This window comes from Callorhinchus milii, unplaced genomic scaffold (assembly GCF_018977255.1).
Source record: "Callorhinchus milii isolate IMCB2004 unplaced genomic scaffold, IMCB_Cmil_1.0 Scaffold5, whole genome shotgun sequence".
Taxonomy (NCBI): Eukaryota; Metazoa; Chordata; class Chondrichthyes; order Chimaeriformes; family Callorhinchidae; genus Callorhinchus; species Callorhinchus milii.
Window position 1 is genome coordinate 32,179,136 of NW_024704746.1, and position 23,436 is coordinate 32,202,571.

At 40.3% G+C, this 23,436-nt stretch overlaps 1 protein-coding gene across 2 annotated transcripts in view; it reads right to left on the reverse strand.

The window, feature by feature from the left end:
• nav3 (neuron navigator 3) overlaps nucleotides 1-23,436 on the reverse strand; it is a 128,813-nt gene that overhangs the window by 96,631 nt on the left and 8,746 nt on the right. For both annotated transcript variants that reach the window (XM_042334937.1, XM_042334938.1), the window contains 2 exons: nucleotides 14,311-15,361; nucleotides 6,969-7,084 (listed from right to left, as the gene is read on the reverse strand). In XM_042334937.1, coding sequence (XP_042190871.1) covers nucleotides 6,969-7,084; nucleotides 14,311-15,361 — 1,167 coding nt within the window. The remainder of the gene's footprint in view (nucleotides 1-6,968; nucleotides 7,085-14,310; nucleotides 15,362-23,436) is intronic.

Here is a 23,436-nt window from a genome sequence, read left to right on the forward strand (position 1 = left end):
TATATCAAAATAGAAACCATATTCTTTTTATGGTAAAAGTAAATTCATCCGTTCAAAGGTTGAGTGGATCGCAGCTGTTTTAATCCACACAGTTGAAAATAAGCACCCTTTAATTTGCTGGGGAATTTCTTCTGAATTAATTACAGTGATGATTTTAAATGCTTTGCCCTGCAAAGCTTACACTGTAACGTGAAAACTATTGTTTTTACCAGAAGGCCAACACACAAAATATGGCAATGTTATTCAGGTAGTTAAAAAGGAACAATATTGAATTTCACTGTACAAACAGAATGAATGAGACACACAATCTTATTCAATAACGTAAAATGCAGCTTTGGCAAACTTGATTTTGCCATGTTATTTGTATTTCTGGTTTATGCCTCAAATTGCAGAATTTCCTACAAAATTCAAAAATTTACTAAAACGTGGTGAACCTGAAGGCTGGAAAAGATTGTTCTGCACCTGCTTCTTTGCTTTCCAACCTCGCCTTTCCTCTACATTTCAGACATTTTCTGGGCTGAGGAAAGGCCATAAAAGGGTTGGACAGCAAAATGCTGGCCACTAAAACAGCCTTTACTGTTTGTTGTTCTTTGCTGAACTTTGGTATTACAATTGCTTTTTTTTAAAATTGAATTGGGTAACCAGTCGCACAATTTTGGGTGCAAATGAGAAGTCTTGAAAAGACATATGAATGTTAATGATCTTGTGACACTATTTGAAAAGAGAAGAGAGTTTCTCTTGGGATCCTGGCCTAACATTCCCCCCTCCAAATAAAAAATGCTCATTCACTTCATGACTGTTTGTGGGCAATTTGACTGTAACTGCTGTGTTCAAATTGACTGTCACATTTGCCCACAAATACAGTCAGCATGTATTACAGTCAATCCTGTGAAGCACTTTGAGACACCTTACCAACATGAAAGGTGCTATGTCAAATGCAAGGATAATTATTATCTATCGCCTTCCATCACTCAGTCCCATTTGCTTTCAGCAACAAAAGTGGCCACAATAATCACAGATAAAAGCTGCACCTTCAGAGACTATAAATGTGGCAAACAGTCCACAAAATAAAATCCCTGAATGGAACCTCAAAATCCCACATTGGGAAAGCCTATTTTCCACTTAGTTTTTTTTACTGACAAACGATGCGCTTAGCAAATAGGACACAGAGTTTGGGGAAAATGTAAACTGAAATTGGAGTTGGAGACTTCTAGTCACTCATCTATTAAGTGGGGACCCATTAAAGTATTGTGAAGGGAATGAGAGGAATTAGCTGACCATGACACTGTAAAGCCTGCTTGCTTCCTTTTCAGAGCCATCATGAACTGCTGTAAAGAGCAGATCAGGATATAAAACTCATAGACAGGCTAATAGAATCATTGGGGATCTGGAGGAGGATCAGTGGGATGTGTCCACCCATAAGTGCTCACTTGTCCACTAAAATTATGCTAAATCACTCTACGGCTGGTTGAAGTATATCATCAATCACGGCTGAATAGGTCCCTCTTGGGTAAAACCAACGAGTTTCCGCAGAGGGATATGTGCTGAGTTGGTGTGTTTTGACAAGACTTGTGAGCATCTATCAGCACAGAGGTTGGGAAAGCTGGTCAAGTGTATCAAACGAAGAGAAAGTCTTAATGACCTGCTTGGCTAACATGAACTGGACTCAGCACTGCACCACTTGAGTGATGATAGTGGTAAGTGTGGACAATAGAAATGGAAAGTTCCTATAAACTAGACAGGAGGTGGACAATCTTGAAGATCAGTGCTGTGGTTCATCAACTTATCTTTGCTGCAATTGCCCTCATGTGACTGGGAAATAAAGTTCCTTTGGAAAAACACAGACGATACAGGTTGCAAAGTGTGATTGTGGTTTCTTTATATAAGTAGAGATGATCTCACTGAGCCTGAGAAGCACCCAGAAATCCCACAGATGTTAGTGGCATTGAAGGTGATTCCTTAGATCATACAATCTGTATATTGAACACACAGGAGGTTTGTGGTGTGATCAGGAAGGAACAAGTTGTCTTCTAAAGGGAGGTTGTGGCTTTTACAAGATCAATGATTATAAGGCTCAAGGGAAACTCATTTAAATTGCTTTCAGGATTTGCTATAAACCTCTCAACCTAGTATTTCATGTTGCCCAGGTTATGATTTTACATCCTCATGTTATTAACACAATGAATGGTAGAAATTGCCTTTCTCTATTTACCCTAATTTACCCCCAAACATTCAAAATATTAAAAACTTATTCAAAACCCACCAAAAGAGTCTCACATATCAAAAGCATCCTCAAAACTGCGTTCTCTCATCTCTGCCAGCATTTTAGTGATGCTCTGCAGCAAGGCGAAGTTATTTTTGCACATCAGATACATGCCATGAAGTAACTTGTAGAGTCACAGAGCCTAGTCAATATAAAGGATGTAGTCCAGGGTAGATCAATGCCATCACACCCTGATACTGTGTGACAAACATGCTTATTCCCATGGATATATCTGGTCAAACAGTTTTCTGTAAAGCCTTGTGTAACTAGATGAAACTGCACAAGCTGTGGGCTTGGTCACTCATCTGCAGTAGACTGCAGCAAATTCTGCCTCGCCTCCACTTCCTGATCAGTCTTTTATTGAACGACTGCTGAGTTAACTTTAAACATTTTGCTCAGCGCTGTTAATAATTAAACATCGTGGAAAACGTATTGAAATATTGCGATTCTGTTGCTATTTTGCTCAATAATAAATCCCATCTGTTTACAAGTCGCAACCAATTCACACAGAAAGCCCGACTTTTCCTTTGCTGAGCAGAGTTTTGTATCAACCAAGAGAAGACCATCTGAGCTGCATTAGAAGCCCTCCAGGATGCCAACCCATGTGAAGGGCGCTATATAAATGCAAGTTGCTGTTGTTGTTGTATGTGGGCTATGTTCAGTTTGGAGCAAATTACACCAACGATGTGTTAAGACGCACTGGAATATTGGAATCCTGTAGCTCAACGGTTAGAGCACTCGCTTTGGAAGCGAGGGACCCGGGTTAAATTCCTGGCAGGGTGAAACCTTGGGCAAGTTTCTTAATCCACATGCTTGATAATAATCCCTCAAAAAAAAAATTGATCGTTTCAATCCACGACTGTTTGTGGGACACTGCTGTGCGTAATTGGCTGCCGCATTTCGCCCAAAAGTATACAGTCAATTCACTTTACAGTTTATTCCGTGAAGCGCTTTGAGACGTCTAGAAGACGTGAAAAGTGCTATATCAAATGCAAGATTATTATTATTAATTCCTCTGGTAGATGGAAAGTATGGGGCTGCGTCTCAAGCCAAAATTGTTAAGTGTAAGTCTTTAACGTTTGCTTTAACCTTAGTTATTTAAGTCAGTCTGGATGGTTCTTTGGATGAATGCTATCAGTTGTCCTTAACCATATTTCTCCTCTCTGTTTTGGCCTTTTTCAGAGATAATTCACAATATCCATGGGGGCACTTGAACCGTTTCCTGTCACCCCTTAGAGTGTCAGTATACCCAGAATTAGGAATGTATCATAGTTTGCTCAGGTGAAGCTTACACACAGACTCTCAATTTCTTCAGGTCAGTCCACCTCTTAATATTACTGTCTCCTAGATAATCAATGAATGAACCTCAGGTACTGAAAATATGAGTATCTCAGGGGTTAGTTCATTAAAATCGGCCAAAAGTCAATAAATTTACAGATAAGCTGAGAACAACCTCCTTAACTGGATGAAGGTTGAGGGTACCCCCACAGGGTAAGATTAACGTAAAAACTTGCATCTATAATAAACAATTAAAAGTAAGCTCAAGAAATCCTGTATAAATATGATTAAATAAAATAAAAATATACCTTTTATATACGACTCTTGCTTCAGTGTAACAACAACAACTTGCATTTATATAGCGCACTTCACTCCAGACGGTGTCTCGGAGCACTTAACAGCACCAAGCCAAGTACTACGATTTTTCAGGTCATCTACCCCAGCATATCGTTTGGGGGAAAAAAAAGAGGACTATGGAGATTCTGAGAGGAATGTGAAAGTACACATCCCAAATCTGACTCTGAGGAAAGCATTCACTACTCATTTGTGAAAGCATCCTGTGGGCACAGAACTCAGCCAAAGATTATCAGAGCAACACAGAAATGTACAGAACTGGAAAAAAAACCATTACAGCCCTTCTGGTCAGGCTCAGAGTAAAAAAAGACACAATCCTACATTGCTCGATTTCTCACGTGGCTCAGCGGATTTCTTTGCCAATAGCTTATTTCTCTCTCAAAGTTCATTGCCTTCTCTGCCTGGCTACGTCACCCATTCTACATATTAACCACTCTCTGCGTAAATTAATTAAACTTAAACTGCCTGTTGACCATATCTCTACTAGATGGAACCTGTGCCCCCTTTCAATGGTGTATGTGACTTTGTTCAACATATTTTTAGGGTTTGATTCATCAATTTCTTTCAGGATCTTCAATATTGCCCTGAGGCTTCACTTCCCCAGTGTGAAATTTCACAGATTCTATCGCTTTGCAACTCAAGCCAAAACCAACCAGCCAGCTGATGCGGTCAATGTGGCATTGCAATTTGCAGGATCCAAGCTATTAACAAGCTGTTGTGCCATCAATTCAAAAACCTCCAAAATACATTCTTACCTAATACAGCATTTTGATATTCTGAAAATCCTTGCATTACAGTGCCTTTCACGTCAGGGGAGCGTCTCAAAGCTTTTCACAAGATAGATCGTAAACTGTAGTGACTGTGTATTTTGTAGGCATCTCGAGTGTTAGCAATCTACTGGGGTGTAGATGAGTGCAGTGTTATTTCAGGAGACTTGCTACATGCCCTCCTATAGACAGAGAGAACTCAGAGAAAAATAATTGGTATCATTTTATTTTAAAACGGAGCTGAGAAAACGGGGGATGGCTTCAGCAATGGCAACACTGCAAATGAACCATTAACAACATAGCATTGGCACCTCTTTTTAATGAGCTTGTTGCAGGTGCAGCGTTTTTTTTTAAATATTAGCTTTACTTGCAAAGACTAACCTGCAATGTACGCTGGGGGTGGGGGGGAACGGAAATAAATTTATTGCAAAAAGGTCACTTATGCCACAGCCCCTGGGGGAGGTGGTCAAATATCCATTCTCATTTTTGAAAAAAAACTGATTCAGGGATCTTTCGAAGGTAGAAAGATTAGCTTCCTATAACCCCACACAGGTTGGTATGGTAACGTGCTCCAACCCCCTCAAGCCCACCGCAGAGGGTTGAGTAAGTGACACACAAACAACTCTCTCTCTCCTCACATGAATCAATACACTGCAGAAGACCTGTCAGGGAGGTCACTGTAGGCTACAGTGCTCAGTCAAGCAGAATAGAGAAAAACCAAAGTGAGCTAAAAATAGATGGTTTAACTCTTTTTGTATTAAACTGTACCAGACCCATGCTCTTTCGCTTATGGGTGTGAATTATTGTTGGGGTTCAGGGGTTTTGGAGTGTACTGTAAATTGAAGCCAGTATCCAAAGGCAGGTTGATTTATTCTATAAAATTAGGTTGGATGAAGAAAGTTCTTTGACCCATTTGGCCCATAAAATCGAGTTCCAAAGTAAGGCTGTTTCAAACATTTTGCTCTTAAATTATAAAGCAATGATCGTGAGGTATTTTGATCCACTGGTTGGGAACAGTATGGGAAGTTACAGGTTAGGTATGGATGGAGATGAAGTTTTATTCATCTGCTGCTTCAAACCGTGGGAAGTAGGTACTATGACACAACATAAAGCCCTAAGGGATACATTTGCCAAGTACCAGCCACACTGGACACAGGGCTATTTACTTGGGAGTCAATAATCATTCCCAAAGGCTTAGGTTCTGTCTCCAGCTGCCAACAGAATCTGTCTGCCAGTGCCACTCTTGAAACTCGATCAATATGAACATCTGAACAAATATAGGATATGACCTTCGGGTTTCACACTTTAACAAGATTTAAAGTGATACAGCATTGCAAAGCAAACTTTCTGCATTCCCAACTACTAGAGTAGGTTTGCAAGATGACAACCTGCAAAGTTCTGGAGAACAAATCAGAATGAAGAAGACATAGAGACTGATCAGCTCAGATTCTGATAAAAGTCTTGGTCAAACATGTACAGGGTTAATCTTTATCGAATTGCACTGTTGCTGATCTACACGATGACCTAAGGTTACTTAAATACTATTAATATACTATTAATTAAATAAGAACTTTACTTTTCAAGGAAGGTTGAGTTTCCATTGCTTTCCTGAACTAACCATATTAGCTATCTGCAGCTCCACAGGTTTCAAATATTAATAAATCTCAAGCATGGCTAGAGATCTGAAGATTCTTTTCCCCACAGACTCTTGCATATGTAGAACAGACTCCAAGCAAAAGCAGCTGGTGCCGTGTCCATTAACTCCTCCAGAAATGAACGGGATAACTAGTATCTGCAGAAAATCATTACTAGAAAAATACTCCATGAGACACCATCTTTTCAAACTGCTGGGCTAGGGGATTACATCAGTTTCATTACAATCAAGGACAGCACATTTGTGTAGCACTCCTGACGTGAAAGGTGTAATATATCAAATGCAAGGATAATTATTATTAATAGTATCCTACTAGCTATTAAGTCAATAATAATACATAACATTCAGATCGTGTCTTCTTTCTAAGCTATATTAAAAGTTAACAGTCCAGGGTGCAGAGCCTTAGGATGTCCTCCTGATGTGAAAGGCGCTATACATATGCAATTTCGTTGTTGTTGTTGTAACAGGGAAATGTGGAGAAAAGTTTTTTTCCCCCCCCCGCCTTTTTGCATTTGGAGCAACCTCTTAGCTCTCTCTAGACAAAACCATCTTGCTTTCTTAACTTAAGAAAAGGAATGAAATAAGACCCTACGTTTCTTTAACTTCAACATTGTGAATAGCTGGCATTAATTAATAAGACCTCATCACCTACCGGAAATCTCCTCGAGGCACTGTTTGGCAGTCTTGCTGTAAACTGAATCCATTTTTGTGGGACTGGCACTTGGGTCACCAGATGGTACAAACGCACCATCATTTTCCGAGTAAGTTCTGAAAAATGTATTTTGACACAGGTATGAATAATTCCATACATATCTGCATTACATCGCATTCATTACAATCAAAAGACAGCATGTTTGTGCAACGCTGCGAGACATACTCCTGATGTGAAAGACGTTTATATCAAATGAGAGGATTATTTTACTAGCTATAAAGTCAATATATTAATATACAACATTCAGATCCTGTCTTTTTAAGCTATGTAAAATTGTGCAATGTAATCTACATTTAGAATTGTACCATTTATGGGAAATGCAGTGTAGTGTACAAGTGACACAGAAATGTAATATTTATTCATCTGCCTTTTGCAGCTTCATAATTCAATAATATCCAATTTAGTTTATACACATCAATGAACTTGACTAACTAAAAAGGCGACTGTTGTATTATTATGTTATAGTATATCATAAAGGTTATAAAATATGTTTCCTTTTTGAATCTATCATCAAATCCTGGCAAGTGGAGTTAGGATTGTCCCTCTATTAACCGAGTTTGTTCATTCTAAAACACAATTGAAAAATCATGCTTCCTGGTGGTGAAAAAAACAGTCTAATCCCAACTCATGGGTGGCACCTAACAGTGATTACTGTAAATCATCTCCAACCATCATTCTTCAACTCCTAAATATAAGTGTCTCTCTCTGGAGCAAAGCCACTAAACTGCAGGTTTCTGAAGAAGAGGATAAACCTGGAATCTCACGAGATCAAGAGATTTAGTTCAAAATACACTTGATCATGATAGATTGGCTTGCTGTCGTAATGTTCTCTACATGCAAGAATATAGGACGGGGTGAGAGCACAGGTAATCAGTCTAACTGGTTGACGTTAAAAGGTCAGTTCCACGAACAAGAGCTGCTCAGATCATTTCCATCTCTCTCCAGGCTTGGCAGCCTATTTCCCCCCATTCCATTGAATTAGAAACCTGAATGTTGCTCCTTTAGGTACGTGAGAAGAATTAAGTAGCAGTTCTACTTCAGAAGTTAACATCTCAAGTATGAACATGTTATTCCTTACAGTGTATTTGTCAAAAGGTTTTCTTTGTTCATAATCCTGTCCCATTGTTCTTTTCTCTCAAGATAGGACATGACTATCCCACCAATTTGCTTCATAATATTAAAAGTTAGATTGTGCCCATTCTTCCTCTAATTTGTTCCTGGTACCTTTCATCATTTTTAGAGCATTTTGTCACTAAGAGAAAAATGCACAAAAAATCATGCCTTTTTTCTAATTCTAATAATTTACAAATATAAACAACAATCACGTTCTGTATTAATGCTAACAATTTAAAGTCGAACAGTTTAATATTGCATTGTTATATGAATCTTCCATCTCGGTTCTTGAACATCTCCATGAATGAATAGTGTTCCTGTGGTATAGTTAAGGAAATCAGACAAGGGTGCCAATGCTGGATTTCCTCAAAGTGGATAACCTTGTGATCTAGGAAGTCATTTGAAAGCTGACAAAATCGATCATATGCAGCATACTGGAAGAACCAACTGAAATAGAATTGCTACTGGGCTCAAAACTATATTCATTAAATGATTGCCATAGACCATCACCCACTCATTCCTATGTCATTTTATAAATATCCATTCAAAGACTGCAGGATAGGTTTGGCAATGATTCTAATCGAAGGGACTGGATTTTAAATGTTTTAGACAACAAGCAGCAGCCAAGAACAATTTAAGAATTCCAAAAGTGACGGTATTGGATGACACAGAGGATGAGCATTGTTCGACCATCTATGGACATTTTGTTGACAGCTACTTCAACATAGAGAGAATACCTTGACTCCGTCTATTGTAAATATCCCAGATTAAATGAATTGGGACAGCTTTAACTTGTACAAATGACTTCTAATGCAGTCCTAATTGGCACAAGACAGCTGGAGAAGTAAAATGAAAATATCGTAGTTCGTATTGTAAGAAAATATGGAAAAAGAAAAGGGGTGTTTGGCTCATTTCCCATTCAAAATTTCCCATTCAAAAGAGCAAGTTCAATCCACAAACTCACACTGTCTTTTCAATCCATTTCATTCTCTCCTGAGGGAAGTGGACAGTCAAACCTAAGACTTTCAAAGGGTTAAAACTCTGCAAAACTATCCCCCATTAATCAAGCATAAACTCTAGGGTATTAATTGAAAATGATTATACATTAACTTTATTCAACGCTAGTTAAATTCTACAGATAATGTGCTCAGGGGCATAACATGAGCGAAGATGCTCTCCCTAATGGTTCAGTGAGTATATTCAGTGAGACGTTGAGCCATGCAGACCAGAGATGGGATGATTATAATAGGCCTCGGTGCTCTGGGTGGTGAAGAAGAAAATGAGCCAGTGACCCACCTCCTGATCACCATCCTCTGGCCCCCATGGGAGATGCCTATGGGTTGACACTGGGTAAGAGCAACATCAAGCCCAGCTGTTGAATAGCCTGTCAAACCGCATGGTCAAGGCTTGTACATTATTAATAGCTACTTGGACTGGACACTAGACACCTGTGGAACCATACCCCAGTAGAAAAAAAGGAATCAAATGCCTTGAGGAATTTGATTCCTCCAAAGAAGGACTTGGGTGCCCTTGTACACCAATCACAGAAAGTTAGTCTGCAGGTGCAGCAGCAATTAGGAAGGCGAACGGTATGTTAGCATTCATTATGAAAGGATTAGAGTATAAGAGTAGGGAAGTCTTGCTGCAACTGTATAGAGCCCTGGTGAGACCACACCTGGAATACTGTGTGCAGTTTTGGTCTCCTTATTTAAGGAAGGATGTACTTGCCTTGGAGGGGGTGCAGTGTAGATTTACTCGGTTAGTACCAGGGATGAAGGGGATGAGTTACGAGGATAGGCTGACCAATTTGGGCTTATATCCTCTAGAATATAGAAGAATTAGAGGGGATCTTATAGAAACCTATAAGATCATCAAAGGACATGATAGAGTAGATAGTGGGAGATTGTTTCCCCTGGTTGGAGAAACTAAAACCAGGGGTCACAACCTTAAAATCAGAGGCCAACCCTTTTGCACTGAGTTGAGGAAGAACTTCTTCACTCAAAGGGTGGTGAATGTATGGAACTCACTACCCCAAAGGGCTGTTGACGCTCAGTCCTTGAACATATTCAAGACTGAGATAGATAGATTTATTATTGCAAAAGAGATTAAGGGATATGGGGATAAGGCAGGGTCAGGTTATTAGCTGGAGTTAGATTAGAAGATCAGCCATGATTGAATGACAGGGCAGTCCAGAAAGGCTGAATGGCCTACTCCTGCTCCTACATGTTATGTTATGTTATGTTATGATCCACAATGAGTAGAGTTGTCTCAACTCTACCGTGTGTTTTGTTTTACATTGTGTATTTAATCTCTTGTGAGAAAGTTCCTCTACATTAGGTTAGAGAGTGTGATCCACATATTTATTAATCTGTGGATAAGGAAAATGTTTCTTCTAATCTCTAGTCATTTTAAGGATAATTAACTTTGTGCCTTTTCCTCTAATTTGTGGCTGTGGTTCAAGTCAAATAGTTTGCTAACACCTGCATCATCTAACTCTCACACGTTTTAAAGATCTGCTTCCTCAATGCAACAATTTACATTGTTATAGCTTCTTTCACTCCGCGATGACATCTCAAAGCACTTTATACAGCTAAACAGAAACCTAGTCCTTTTAAAGCTGACTTTAGTAACAGGTTTGGGGCTGAACACTCCTGATTTAGCGAAAATAATTTCTCCCTCACCTTTCTCAGTCAATTTGGTCACCAATTTCTTTTTAAAATGTTAGCAAAAGCCATTTTTTTCTGATTCTGCACTCGTAGAATGGTCTTTGAAAATGTAAACTTTTAAAATGATTTTCAGCAGAGTATCTGACAAAGAAGCACAATATCTACTCTCTGCATCCCAATTAAAAACTGCCTGATAATTGCGGATTGCACAATCCAATATTTACAATCAAAACGACAAATTCACATATAAAGAACTGTGCAAAATAGATTGAGGAGCCAATGGTAACTGGACTGATCTGACCTGTAAACTAATCCGTGCTTCTCAGTAAAGTTCTAAATTCATACAAGACATGAAATGACTTCTAATGCAGTTATTTTAAGTAAATATTCCTTGTGCGAATTTTTCTATAATGTGCCAACTATTTCTTTGTTATTTATACTCTTGATAACGATATTAAAAAATATCTCCAGTCTTTGGCTATCGTGGTTTTCCCTTGGACTTGTGAACTTGTTTTTGAGTAAAATGTGCCACAAAGAGTATATTGAACTTTTACTGTTTACTGTCAATGTTCTTATATGTACTGAAATTTGGTCCAGCCAAATACTGCCAAACTGCTGAAAGGGTTTATTTTATTTCCTATAATAAACTGTGTTATTGGCTGGCATTCAATGTGCACTGACTGTTGGTGTTTTAATTTTCAACAGCTGTAAAAGATGAAATAAGCAGTGAAATGAGCTAGTAATGGCAAAGTCAGAAGAACCTTGGTGTGTGTTTAATTTGCAGTACGTTGCTGTTAATAACTATAGATTTGCAATGTATTAACTGCAACTATGCAGTTCACTTTTACCTTGAAATTAGTACAGTAACAATAATAACAAATTGGTGTTTATATAGTGCTTTTCATGTCGGGAGGACATCCCAAGGTCCAAGGTTTGGATTTGAGAAGGGCAGGGTGGAAAAATGACTGAAGATGCAGTCAAAGAGGAAGGTCTTGAGACTGACCTTGAAGGAGGCAAGGGAACAGGTGAGGCAAAGGGATAGAGTTTCAGAGAGTTGGGGTCAGAAAAGCTGAAGATCCGACCACGGGTGATGGGGTGGACAGAGCGGGGACATGACGCCTGCTGAGTGGAGGGAGCGGGTGGGTTGGCAAGGTTCGAGAAGGTCACAGATGTAGTGAGGGGCAAGACTGTGGAGGGATTTAAAAGTGAGGATGAGGATCTTGAACTTGATCTTCTGGGGGATAGGGAGCCAGTGGAGCTGGTCAACGATGGGGATGGCAGGCTCGCAGAGAGGACACGAGCAGCAGGATTCAATAAAAAATGTCCTGCTTGATAATGGCCCACATCACTTTATGGTACCTGTTCTGTTTTTAAAAACACCAGCTCCTCAGTAATACTTGGATGGCCAGTGGAAGGAGAAACTCAATGGTCTTTGCTATTTTCACATTTTCTTATCATCTAAAACATTGAGATTGTTTTAAAGCAAGGTAGTAAACACCATAAAATAAAATACACAATGAAGACATTCACACAGCTAGCAGATCCAGAGTGGGTGAATCAGGAAGAAGAGATATGACATAAATAAATATTCTTTTAAATGCTTTAAAACAGTCAATCTGCTTTGACATAGAGGGGTAGTGTTTATCGTAATCTTGGAAGAAAATATACTTAAGTTATCCCTAAGCATCATAATATGAAGTCCAAGCAGTTGACTGTGTCTAGTTAAAAGCAAGATTTAAATATCTGCATGTGGATCGAAGAGAAAGCAATTCAATAAAATATATAAAACAGCACTGCAGTCTGCTTCAGTGACATCCTGATGCGTTTTTATACACAGCAATCAATCTTAAAATGTTAATATTGCAGCAGCTATCCTCCACAATGAAGCATTAACTATAATATCCTTTGCATTTGGTCTAACTCATTTAGTTTTTGGAGGACATCTTAAAGCTCTTCACAGAATTTGCCATACAGTGTTGTGACTGTATTTTGTAGGCGACTACGGCAGCCAATTTGACACAGTAATGTGGGGAAAGAGCAATTATTCACTGTAAAGAAAGGGCTCTCAACAAAACACAAAGAAACCTGAAAATAAGTGAAGGTAAAGGATAACACTGCAAACTCCCGCTGTGTAGCAGCCAGGCAAATAGACTTAGTGGTGGTGAAGTCATTAGCAATCAAAGCGCATTAGTTTGATAAGTATTCCAGTGAGGCAGAACAATCAGTTAACACTAATCCATAAGCGCAGAATCGAATAAAACAGGTATTAAACTAAGCAGAAAAGTTTGATGAATGTGCCATGTTAATTCTATGTTAACCTTATTTAGTATGGCAAGGTCACAGGAAGCTGCAATTCTGTGCTGTGTTATTTAGCAAGACACACACAAATGTCTTCCTTTCATAAGTTATGGAGCTTCTTTCCTTAATTGTGTTTAGTGGTATACATTTTAAGATTTGTTTTGGTTGGAATTAGTTATTTCCCTTTCCTTAAAACCCTTTGTGTGAATTTACATAGTGTGTCCGCAACCAGTGAGATAACAACTTGCACCTCAGAATGATACAACGTGGATTCATGCCTGCAATTTTCCACAATGTCCTTCCAAATTTCTTGGTGAGGACACAGTGTGGAGGTACATTACTTGTATAATTGTATACCACACAGTGGTCTAATTGAGGCGATATTTGCACACATCTGGGAAGCAGTCACATGCTTCCCTCTCAGTCAGGAAATAATGGTGTGGCGAAGGGGGTAATTAAATATATAGTAAGAAAAACATTTGCTGATAATATCTTGCTAATTCGGTCACAAACAACGCTGTGCTTGACTGCACCTGCCATTTTAAAACTGTGCCGCTGTTAAATCTGGTTTGCATGCTGGGGCCTGTAATCGAATATCAGTCTTGTACCTGAAGATGAGGAACCAGACATGGATTCCCAGCGTGTATTTCAAAGCTGATAATGTTGACACTCAGTGTTAGAGGAATAAGTTACGAAGAACAACTGAATGACCAAGGATTTGATCAAAAAGAGACTTTTTGGAGGGAAAGCTACGTAAGATACTATATGGAGTAGATAAGTTAAAGTCAGCACACGTTCAAATAAGCCACGGCAGTTTATGGGCAGCAAAATGTACATTATCTATCAATATTATTAAAATAATAATTTGGTCACTCAATCCACGACTGTTTGTGGGATGCTGCTGTGCGGAATTGTGTGCAATTGGTGTGCGCAATTGGCTGCTCACCCACAAAATATACAGTCAATTCACTTTACAGTATATTCTGTGAAGCGCTTTGAGACGTCTCAAAGACGTGATAAGGTTCTGTATCGAATGCAGAGATTATTATTATTATTCATACATCCAGTCATCCATATTGACAGAAAGAATATCATCAATCCACAAGTGAAGTTGACATGTGTACTTGTTATCTGAACTGTTTTCATACACTACATGCTTAAAGTTCCCCAACTTTATTGGTGTCAGAAGACTGTCCAGTACTTACTTGTACATGAAAGGGGCAACAGTGGCAGTGTTGGGATGGCTGTATTGCTGTTGTGGCTGAGGGAGCTGGACAACTATGCTGGTGTTCCCGATCATCTGTCCACCACTAATCACCATGGAAGCCGAAAGTGCAGCAGTGCTTGAGGAGGAAGCTGGGGAAGAAGCCAGGCTTGCCCCTCTCCCCTCCAATGAAGCTATACTACTGGAGCTGGAGGCTTTGCCATCAGCCTGAGATTTCTGTAATGGGTGGCTCTGGCTTCCTTTTGCAGTCCTAGCTTTTTCTGCATCTTTTGCTCCTCCGGGTGAGGACACCAATGCTGGCTTTCCTGTTGATACTTTCAATCCTGGTTTAGGTATCCCACTCGAAGCCGGGATTGAGCTTTCTTTTTTGACTCCAACAGGTTTGCCTCCTTTGGGGATTAAGCTTGCAATTTTTGAGCTCTTTCTGGACGCCTCAGTCATTTTCTCCTTTTCTTCTTTGCCACTTTTTAATCCTTTGTTTTTCTCCTTGTCTTTCTCCTCTTTCTCCTTCGTTTGTGATAGAGTTTTTTTATTGCTAATAGTTTTGCTCCCTATTCTTTGGGATGTTCCCTTCAGTTGTGTTTTTGGACTACTTGTTGCAGATGCCCCACTGTTAATCGCACTGTTACAAACATCTAGTTCCCCACCCTCTGAGAACATGTCCTCGTCTCTGCCACCATCAGTAGGTCCTGCGCTTGGAATCATGGGTGGTCTTGATGAAGTCCTAGTCAACTTAAATTTCTCCAACATAGATTTTTGTCCATTGGATGGGGCCTTTGCTGTCTCTGGTGGAGGGAGTCTAAGTCTGTCAGTGGAGGGGGTTGGAGATGTCACAGGACTGGGCTGCTTTACACTCAGCATGGATGAGGTGGCAGTGTGCTTGACATTCATCGATTTACTACGCCAGGATTTATTGGTGCTTGGAGGAGGGATGGCAGAGAGTTGCTGCTGCTGCTGCTGCTGCCCACTGCTGGTAGCTGACTGCACATTTCCATTCATGCCTCCTGCCTGTGGTGGACCTTTAGGTAACTCTGAAAACAAAGAGTAAACATAGCTCTTAATTCAACATCAAATCCTTTCCTTCAAACGCCAAAGACACAGATTCATCTTAACATTCCAACTTCGCTAAAAAGATGCAGTGCTCTTCTTTACCAGCCTTACGCCTGTTTAAAAATAATTAGTTGCCTTCTCTCTGTCTGTACTATAGATATGTTACCGACTCGAAGCAACATTCGTTGGGGACTTGGAAGATTAGTCGCTAATGTTCACACTTACCTTGATCTTTTTATCAAACAATCACACATTAACTGGGAGGAAACCAGTGTGAGGTAAAAAAAAACATGACCCCCATCTTCTGGAGTGTCTTTTTGTGGATATAGCTACACTGCACACATGCACATCCGTCATGATTATGTAAAACTGCTGATACTGTAACAGATTTGTTAACTGCTTGCTGTTAACCACACAAAACTGTTTCACAGCTAAGTTAAAAATTACCACTGTATTTTGCTTGTGACATAAGGTTAGTTAATGATACTAGAGCGCAGTGCGAGAGCTCAGTGGAAACATGTAATGGTATTTAATCAGATTACTGCATAACAAAGAGTACCCGAGGTGTTAAAATCTACAATTAGTGTATCGCAGCTGGGAAGAAAATATATTTCCCTATCAACAGCAAAGTCAATCATTTCAGGATATCATTAGAAATTGCTTTGTTTAATCATACAGCCAAAGAGATCTCTAGCAAAGCATTGAGTTCTTGATATAAAGAATATTCTCTCAGTCTTGCTGAGAAATTAATGCCTTCCATCAATTCAAATGTTAAAAGTATCCTGTTAATCAACATGGCAGTGACTTGAAAAGACTGCACCAAATAGCAGATAAAAACAGGAGACTTTACTGAATACTACTTTGGAGACTTCCATAAAATCGAGTTCAATTTTCAAATGAAAAAGTGATTAACTCTCTTTTCACCTGAACAGGGATAAACATCTATTAATAGATGGGTTATGCTACAAAAATTGAGTTTAACAAGAATTAAATGTTCCCAGAATTGATTTTGAGTTTTGTGCTGCAATGTACTAAAACAAGGAAACATCATAGGTGAGACATTCCAGTTGGGTTTAGATTTACTCTATTTATGTAGTATGTCAGAGCGTACAAGGTTTGGCAAATGATTTAAAAATGGCCTTATTAATGAAGCTGTTTGTTTATTTTAAAACTGAATTCAACAATTTGTCAAATTATGTATATTCTGGAATGCTACATTAATAAAGTAATTACAGACCCAAGTGGAATTTTACTCCACCCATCTTCCCCCTCAACCCCACCGCCCCCACTCCAGTGCCTTGGGAAGAAGAAATTAAATCCTGTGATGAAAAGCACCAAGAAAACAGAACCCGCTATGTGCGTGCTTCTCCAAGCCATGGCATTTTCACATAATTTATCTGGCACAATGCTGTTTGTAATATCTGAAATAACACTGCATTGAAATTCTGCAACAAGAAGCAAAAGCTCGACATCTTCATCTCAGACTGTGGACATTAGCGGAAACCATTCAAGTAGAAAACTAGGTACTTGCAGTTGCTAAATATTGACGGTTGCCAGTGGAGAGCAATCTATTGACTGAGAAGCTTGACATTTAGTTCTGTCTGATTTCTTAAAAATGCAGGCAGACGCATTTATTACTAGCACCTTTCCTGACGATATCAGGAAGAACCAAAAAGAGATTGGGTTTTTATCTGCCCACTGAATCCCAAGCATCAGCTGTAACTGTGACTCGAATATTTGTGCAGAAGTATTTTGCTCACTAAATACACAGTCGATTTTGTAAAGTGCTTTGAGACGTCTCGAAGACATGATAAGGCGCTATGTCAAATGCAAGGATTAATATTATTATTAGTAAGTAGCTTTCTTGATTACCTTTTAACAGCACCGCTGCTGAGAGTTCAGAGCTTCTTATCAAACAAGTTTATGGACTAAATGTCTTGAGTTTCCAACAGTCACCCCAAACAAGCTTAGAGAGGGGCTGCAATTTGATAATTCAAATGATAATGATCATTGACCAAAATAATCTTAAAAGTACACGTCACAGTTTCCAATATTTGATTGAAGCAATTAAGCTTCCCATGTGAATGGCAGTAGAACAGCAATGCAAAACTGCTTGGAACGAACAAGATTAAACAGAATTATAAATAGGTTTTGGTCTTTATATATTTTGATTGACTGGTGTGGTGGTTACCCAGGAAGTTCCCATAGTCTTAGAACAAGTTTCCGAGAACACAACAACAACATTATATTTATAGAGCGCCTTTCAAGTAGGGAGGACGTCCCAAGGCGCTGGACAGTCAGGGGTCAGGACCTGAGCAAGGGGGAGGGGTGGGGGAGGGGGAGGAAAGGCAGAGAGATGGGAGGGCGACTGAAGGCACGATCGAAGAGAAGGGTCTTGAGACTGGCCGTGAAGGAGGCAAGGGAGGAAACGAGGCGAAGGGACTGTAGGATGAAGTTCCAGAGTGTGAGGGCAGAGAGGCAGAAAGCCCGGCCACCGATGGTAGGGCGGGTCGGGCGGGAGACATGGAGCAGACCGGAGCCCACTGAACAGAGGGAGCGGGGCAGGTTGGTAGGGAGTCAGCAGGTCAGAGAGGTAGGAGGGGGCAAGGCCATGGATAGTCTTGAAAGTGAGGACAAGGATCTTGAATTCGATCCTCTGGGGGATGGGGAGCCAGTGGAGTCGAGCGAGGGTGGGAGCGATGGGGTCACGGAGCCTGATGCACAAAAGTACAGGAGCTGCAGAGTTTTAGATGATCTGGAGCTTGTGAAGGGAAGAGTTGGGAAGGCCGATGAGGAGGGAGTTTCCATAATCGAGCCTTGATGTGACAAATGCGTGGGTGAGGGTTTCGGCAGCCTGAGGGGTGAGGCAGTGGCAGAGTCTGGCAATGTTGCGGAGGTGGTGGTAGGCAGTGCCGGTCATGGCGCGGATGTGGGGGAGAAAGGACAGTTCAGGGTCAAACAAGACACCCATGTTCCTGACTGGCTCAGTGAGGTTGAGTGTGCAGCCGTGGAGGCTGATGCTGCCAGCGCCCGAGGTGCGGAGGCGTTGGCGAGAGCCAATCAGGAGGGCCTCGGTCTTGCTGATGTTCAGTTGGAGAAATTTGTCCCTCATCCAGGACTTGATGTCAGACAGGCAGTCAGTCAGGTTGCCAGTAGTCCTGGAGTTGAGGGTGGAGGCAGAGAGAGCCACACTGCATGAATTTGAGAGTTTCCTTATGCAATCCATCTACGCACAACTAGAGCAAAGCCTGCAATAGGATCTATTCTGGAAGGTGGCTCACAAGCTAATTAAAGCAGGAGGTGTCAGCGCTTTGTCCCACATTTCAGCACAAAAGCTGCTGGAGACAGCAAAGCTGCCACAATTGTGTGTTCATGTCATTAACCTGTCTTACCTACCACCAGTGGGGTTCAAACGAATGCTCAAAGGTATTTCTCAGCTGCAAAAGACAGATGAAAAACTGGCATGATTCAGAAATCCTAAAGCCGTTCCATATAAATTCAACTGTGTGCCTTTGAGGAAGAGGCAAAGCTCAATGAAAATTCTTGTGGTTATAAGTGCCTTACTGTGAGCACACCAACAATGTGAAATATGTTAAAAGTAGACCCAGAATACTTAGACTACCCACAAAGAGAGCCACCTCAACCATAATGCTCACATGGTAACTATTCCGAAATCTTCAGCTTATTTTTTTAAAAATAACTTTCAAAATGATTTGCAAATTACAAAATAAAACATCAACATACGGCAGCTGATTAGGAGGTGCATACTTTGAACTGGCTGATCTGTACTTTTGAACTGAAAGAAAATAAACTCTGGCCATTTGCTAGAAAAGTGCACAGAGGAGATGATCACTTTATGTTTGTGTTCGCCTCACTGATGTTATTGTCTCCAATGTGATGGGCCTTAGCAAAAACAGTTACAGGAGCAGGGTACTCTCATCACAGAACAACAGCCAAATCCTGTAGCTTAAAGCTCACTGAAGTATCAATAAAGATCATATTACTGTCAGCACTGGACTGCAGAAACAGTCGGAATATAACAGAACTGTATATGGAGCTTATTGATGGTAAATACTAGCAATCACAGGCATTGTAACATTCATGGAAATATTACAGGTTTTAAGGTGGGACTTAAAGACAGATAGAGGGAGGTAAGACGGAACGTAAAGAGGAGTTCCAGAGGTTTGCGTATAGAACCTGAATATCTACTGCTCCCTTCATGCAAGCATTCTGAGATGCTGCCCCATCTGAAGGGCACTATATAAATGCAAGTTGTTGTTCTAGATGCTATAGATATTGTACCTTTCAATATTGTACATCCAAGGATGCTCCTTTAACATGAAGTCTTTCTTCTGCATCCCCATCCCCATTTGAAGTGCTCAACAAGCACAAGTTCCTGTTAATATACCTTGCTTGCAGATCCAATCAAGGTGATGTGTTTATTTTGTGTGGGGACTCACATCCAGGAGTCAGGTGTCAGAACAACAGTTTGATTTGGGTTTGGTTGTTGAAAAGCTTGTTGGTTATTATCTTCACACAAAGTCTAGCCTTTTCTCAGGGAAAGGACTCATTTTTACTTCTTCCAGGGGATGTTTTCAAGGGTCCCAGTCACCTTCTGCTTCTTAGCCCCTGAGGCCCTTATAGATGTGTGAGCCGTGACAATGAATGTTGACAGCTTATTGTGGGGGCATTACAGCAGAGCTTGATCCCATCCTCGCCTGATGCCACATGCATGCAACTTTCAGCAGCTGTCTCTGGGTAGCGATCAAGAGTGGGAAACATGTTCATTTTCTCTTTCCTAACCTGAAGCCAGCACTCTAACTGCTGATCTGACTGAGACTGATTCCAATCTCCAGCCTTCTAGTCTTTAAGGCTTCACGATGACTCAAGAGCATTGGAGGGGGCTGCATTTACATAGACCGCACCATCATCACTGCTCAGCTAAAGTCGATAGGAAAAATGACGCAATTGAGTGCTGCTAATCACGTGGAATCGAATCATAGAAACAGGAGTAGGCCATTCAGCCCCTCGAGCTTGTTCCACCATTCTATAAGATCATGGCTGATCTGTACCTCAAGTCTAATCGCCCACCCTTGCCTATATCCCTCAATACCCTGATCTGATAAATAGCTATCCACCTCAGTCTTGAAGATGTAAATCCAGCATTTAAAGTGGGGAGAATTCAGTGTTACTTTTCCATTTTCATCTATAAAATGCACAGTCACTACACTTTACAGAATACCCTGTGAAGCACTTTGAGATGTCTTCCTGACTCGAAAGGTACTAACATCAAATGCAAGGGTTATTATTACTATTATTTAACCGAGGCTTTCTCAAAATTATGCTGGGTTTTCCCCTTTGACATACCAGCTGTAGTCCCTCATCAGACGGACATTACACAGAGGAAAACAATTAATTTACAACTACATCCTGCAGCAGTGTAACAAAAAAAAACCTCAGCTTTCCGTCAAACTGCTCACGATATTCAACATCATTTCATTTTGCACTCTGGCGTCATGCCACACAGCTGGTCAGGCTTGCACACTGCGGACCCTGTTCAATCAGCCACAGTTCCTGTTCCTAATGGCTGCTCTTTACTCCTCACCTGATGCTACTTCTGGAAAGAAACAAACAAGGAACTGAACTGTCGGCATCGGTTTCGCAGCAGCTGAACGCTGCAAAAATAATCATCCACTCTGCAGTTAAATGCAGTAAATAGAGAGTAAAGTGAGGCATTATGTCTTGTGGTTCCAAAACGTATCCATCTATGGTTCAATGAAAGCAATTGGCTGTTCACTCATTTAGAACTATCTGCAAGCTATTGTTAACCATCAACATCATTGTATTTTGAAGCCAAAGGTTTAAGAGATTTTTTTTTCTACTTTTTCCTCTGGTTTACACTTGTTGAAATAACTGGATTGCATTCTTTCAGTTCTTCATCAAAGTCAAAAAGCACTTCTTTCAAATTTCATTCTAGGATGCTTTGTGTACTTTTCAGTGATAATATCACAAACTGCAGTTTGGACCCCCGTTGACTGGATGTTTGGAGTATGACACGTCTTTAGAGTTCACAATGCAACAGTCATTGGCAGTGCTTACTCAGAACCACAAAAGGAGAAGATGTTCTAACAGCACTGTCCACAGACCAATTCCAGTGTAAAAAATTTATTTATATAATTACCAAAGAGTTAACCGAAGCGGAAAAGCTGGATATTGTCAATGGGTAACAGCAAGTAACTTTTTTCTCTCCGTTAGGTTGTTTAGTTAGCATAAGGCAGGATTGTTGGTATTCTGCTTCCACTGGGCAGCAACATGAGAGCTGGCAACCCTTCACTGGCTCTTACTGTCGTGTGAGAGTGAAGAAACAACGGTAAGGTAGAATCAGAGCATTCAAATCTGTATTGAATGCTGCATTTCAGAATAGTCTGGCTTTAAATTGGTTTAAAAGGTACAATACGTTTCCTCCTGGATAAATTGCTTACTGTTTGTAATTTTCATGCTAAGACTCCTCAACTACATTTGTGTGGACTGGGCTTAGCAATTCCAGTAAATATGCCTGCATGTGTGCACTGTAAGTATGAAAACGTAAGGGGAAGCAAGAAGTTGTGAATTGTTTGTGTGACAGACGGAAGCGACACCTTCCAGGAAGGCTTGTGTCACTTTTGAAAGGACAAGTGTCTGTCAGCCTTTCTGCTGAAGTTAAAATGATTTAATAACACCGCACAAGTTATGAGCAAACAATTCATCATCTTTCCCAACTCTTTTAAACATTGTTTCTTTTTACACAGATGTCAGGGACAAGCAAAAAAACATTGAATGACAAAACATCAGCTGTTTTATAATGGCTGGTGGTTGGGATTTTCACATCCTTCAAGAAACAAGAGAGAAAGCTGCCGTGTGCAAAACACTGTGATATAAATGCTTAACTGAAAAGCCAGAAGTGTAACAGCACTTTGATGAATGACTATTCACATATACTGTGATTCTGAACGCCACATAACACACAATAACGATTGCTTAACATTCATCTGGGGGTCTTGCTGCAAATCCAAATATTTATTTAGTGTGCCCAGGGGGCAGTTAATATAAGCATTTATCACTGAATGGGAGTGCGGTGTCCATCAAGGTCAGGTTTCCTCTGGTTGAATACTGTGAGAACAGAACATGTATCCAGCCAACATTCTCAGATCCTTTATTCAATTACTGCCAAACTTAAACATCATTTTAGACTCTCTAAGCACTGTACTGTCATTACAATCTCATCACATCCATCTGGACTTTCATATCTGTTGGATACTTAGTCGGTGGTAACATTAATTCCCAGGATCAATGTTCCCTGGGAATTTCAACGTTTTCATACAGTTTTTTTTGTTTTCTTTCACATCTTGAGTTGATTTTTCATCAAGGCAAGGGACCGAGTGTCAGCATCAAGTATTCCCGGGTTAGTTACTGTGACAATACACCTTTGCTGAAACGCTTTGTATTTGTGAGACCTACAGCAGCAGTGTGACATGTTGATGACACACTGTCCCTCCTTGTGGTTCTCTGAGTAAGACTGCTGAATGAATGTTGAATCGTGAACTCAAAACTTCAAAACCCAAGAGGGGCAAAACGTCAGCTTGTGATACTATCGCTGGTGATAATTATCGCAGCAATGAACATTGTGGTCCAAAGAGATCGATATTGAAGTTATCAGTGACCCCACGATGGGGTGGGATTCATCTCTAAGGCTCACCACAATAGCAGAATGTGTTTTTTAACGACATCAATATAATGCTTATTTCCAATGGTATCACAAGTGATATCAAAACTGTGGCATATAATGTTATCACCAACGATAATATCACATGCAATAATTTTGACTCGTAATCTTTCAGACAAAGTGCTACGCATTGCTGACATTTCCCACTTTTGGGCCGGATTTCTAGGATCTGCAGGCTTTCTGAGCAGCACCTTTTGTTTTACTAAGGACCCGTCACTTCAGCTCTGGGTTGAGGCTTCTTAGATCTTTACATCCAGCCGAGTGAGGAGATGTGTCCCAGAAATGAAAGGAGAA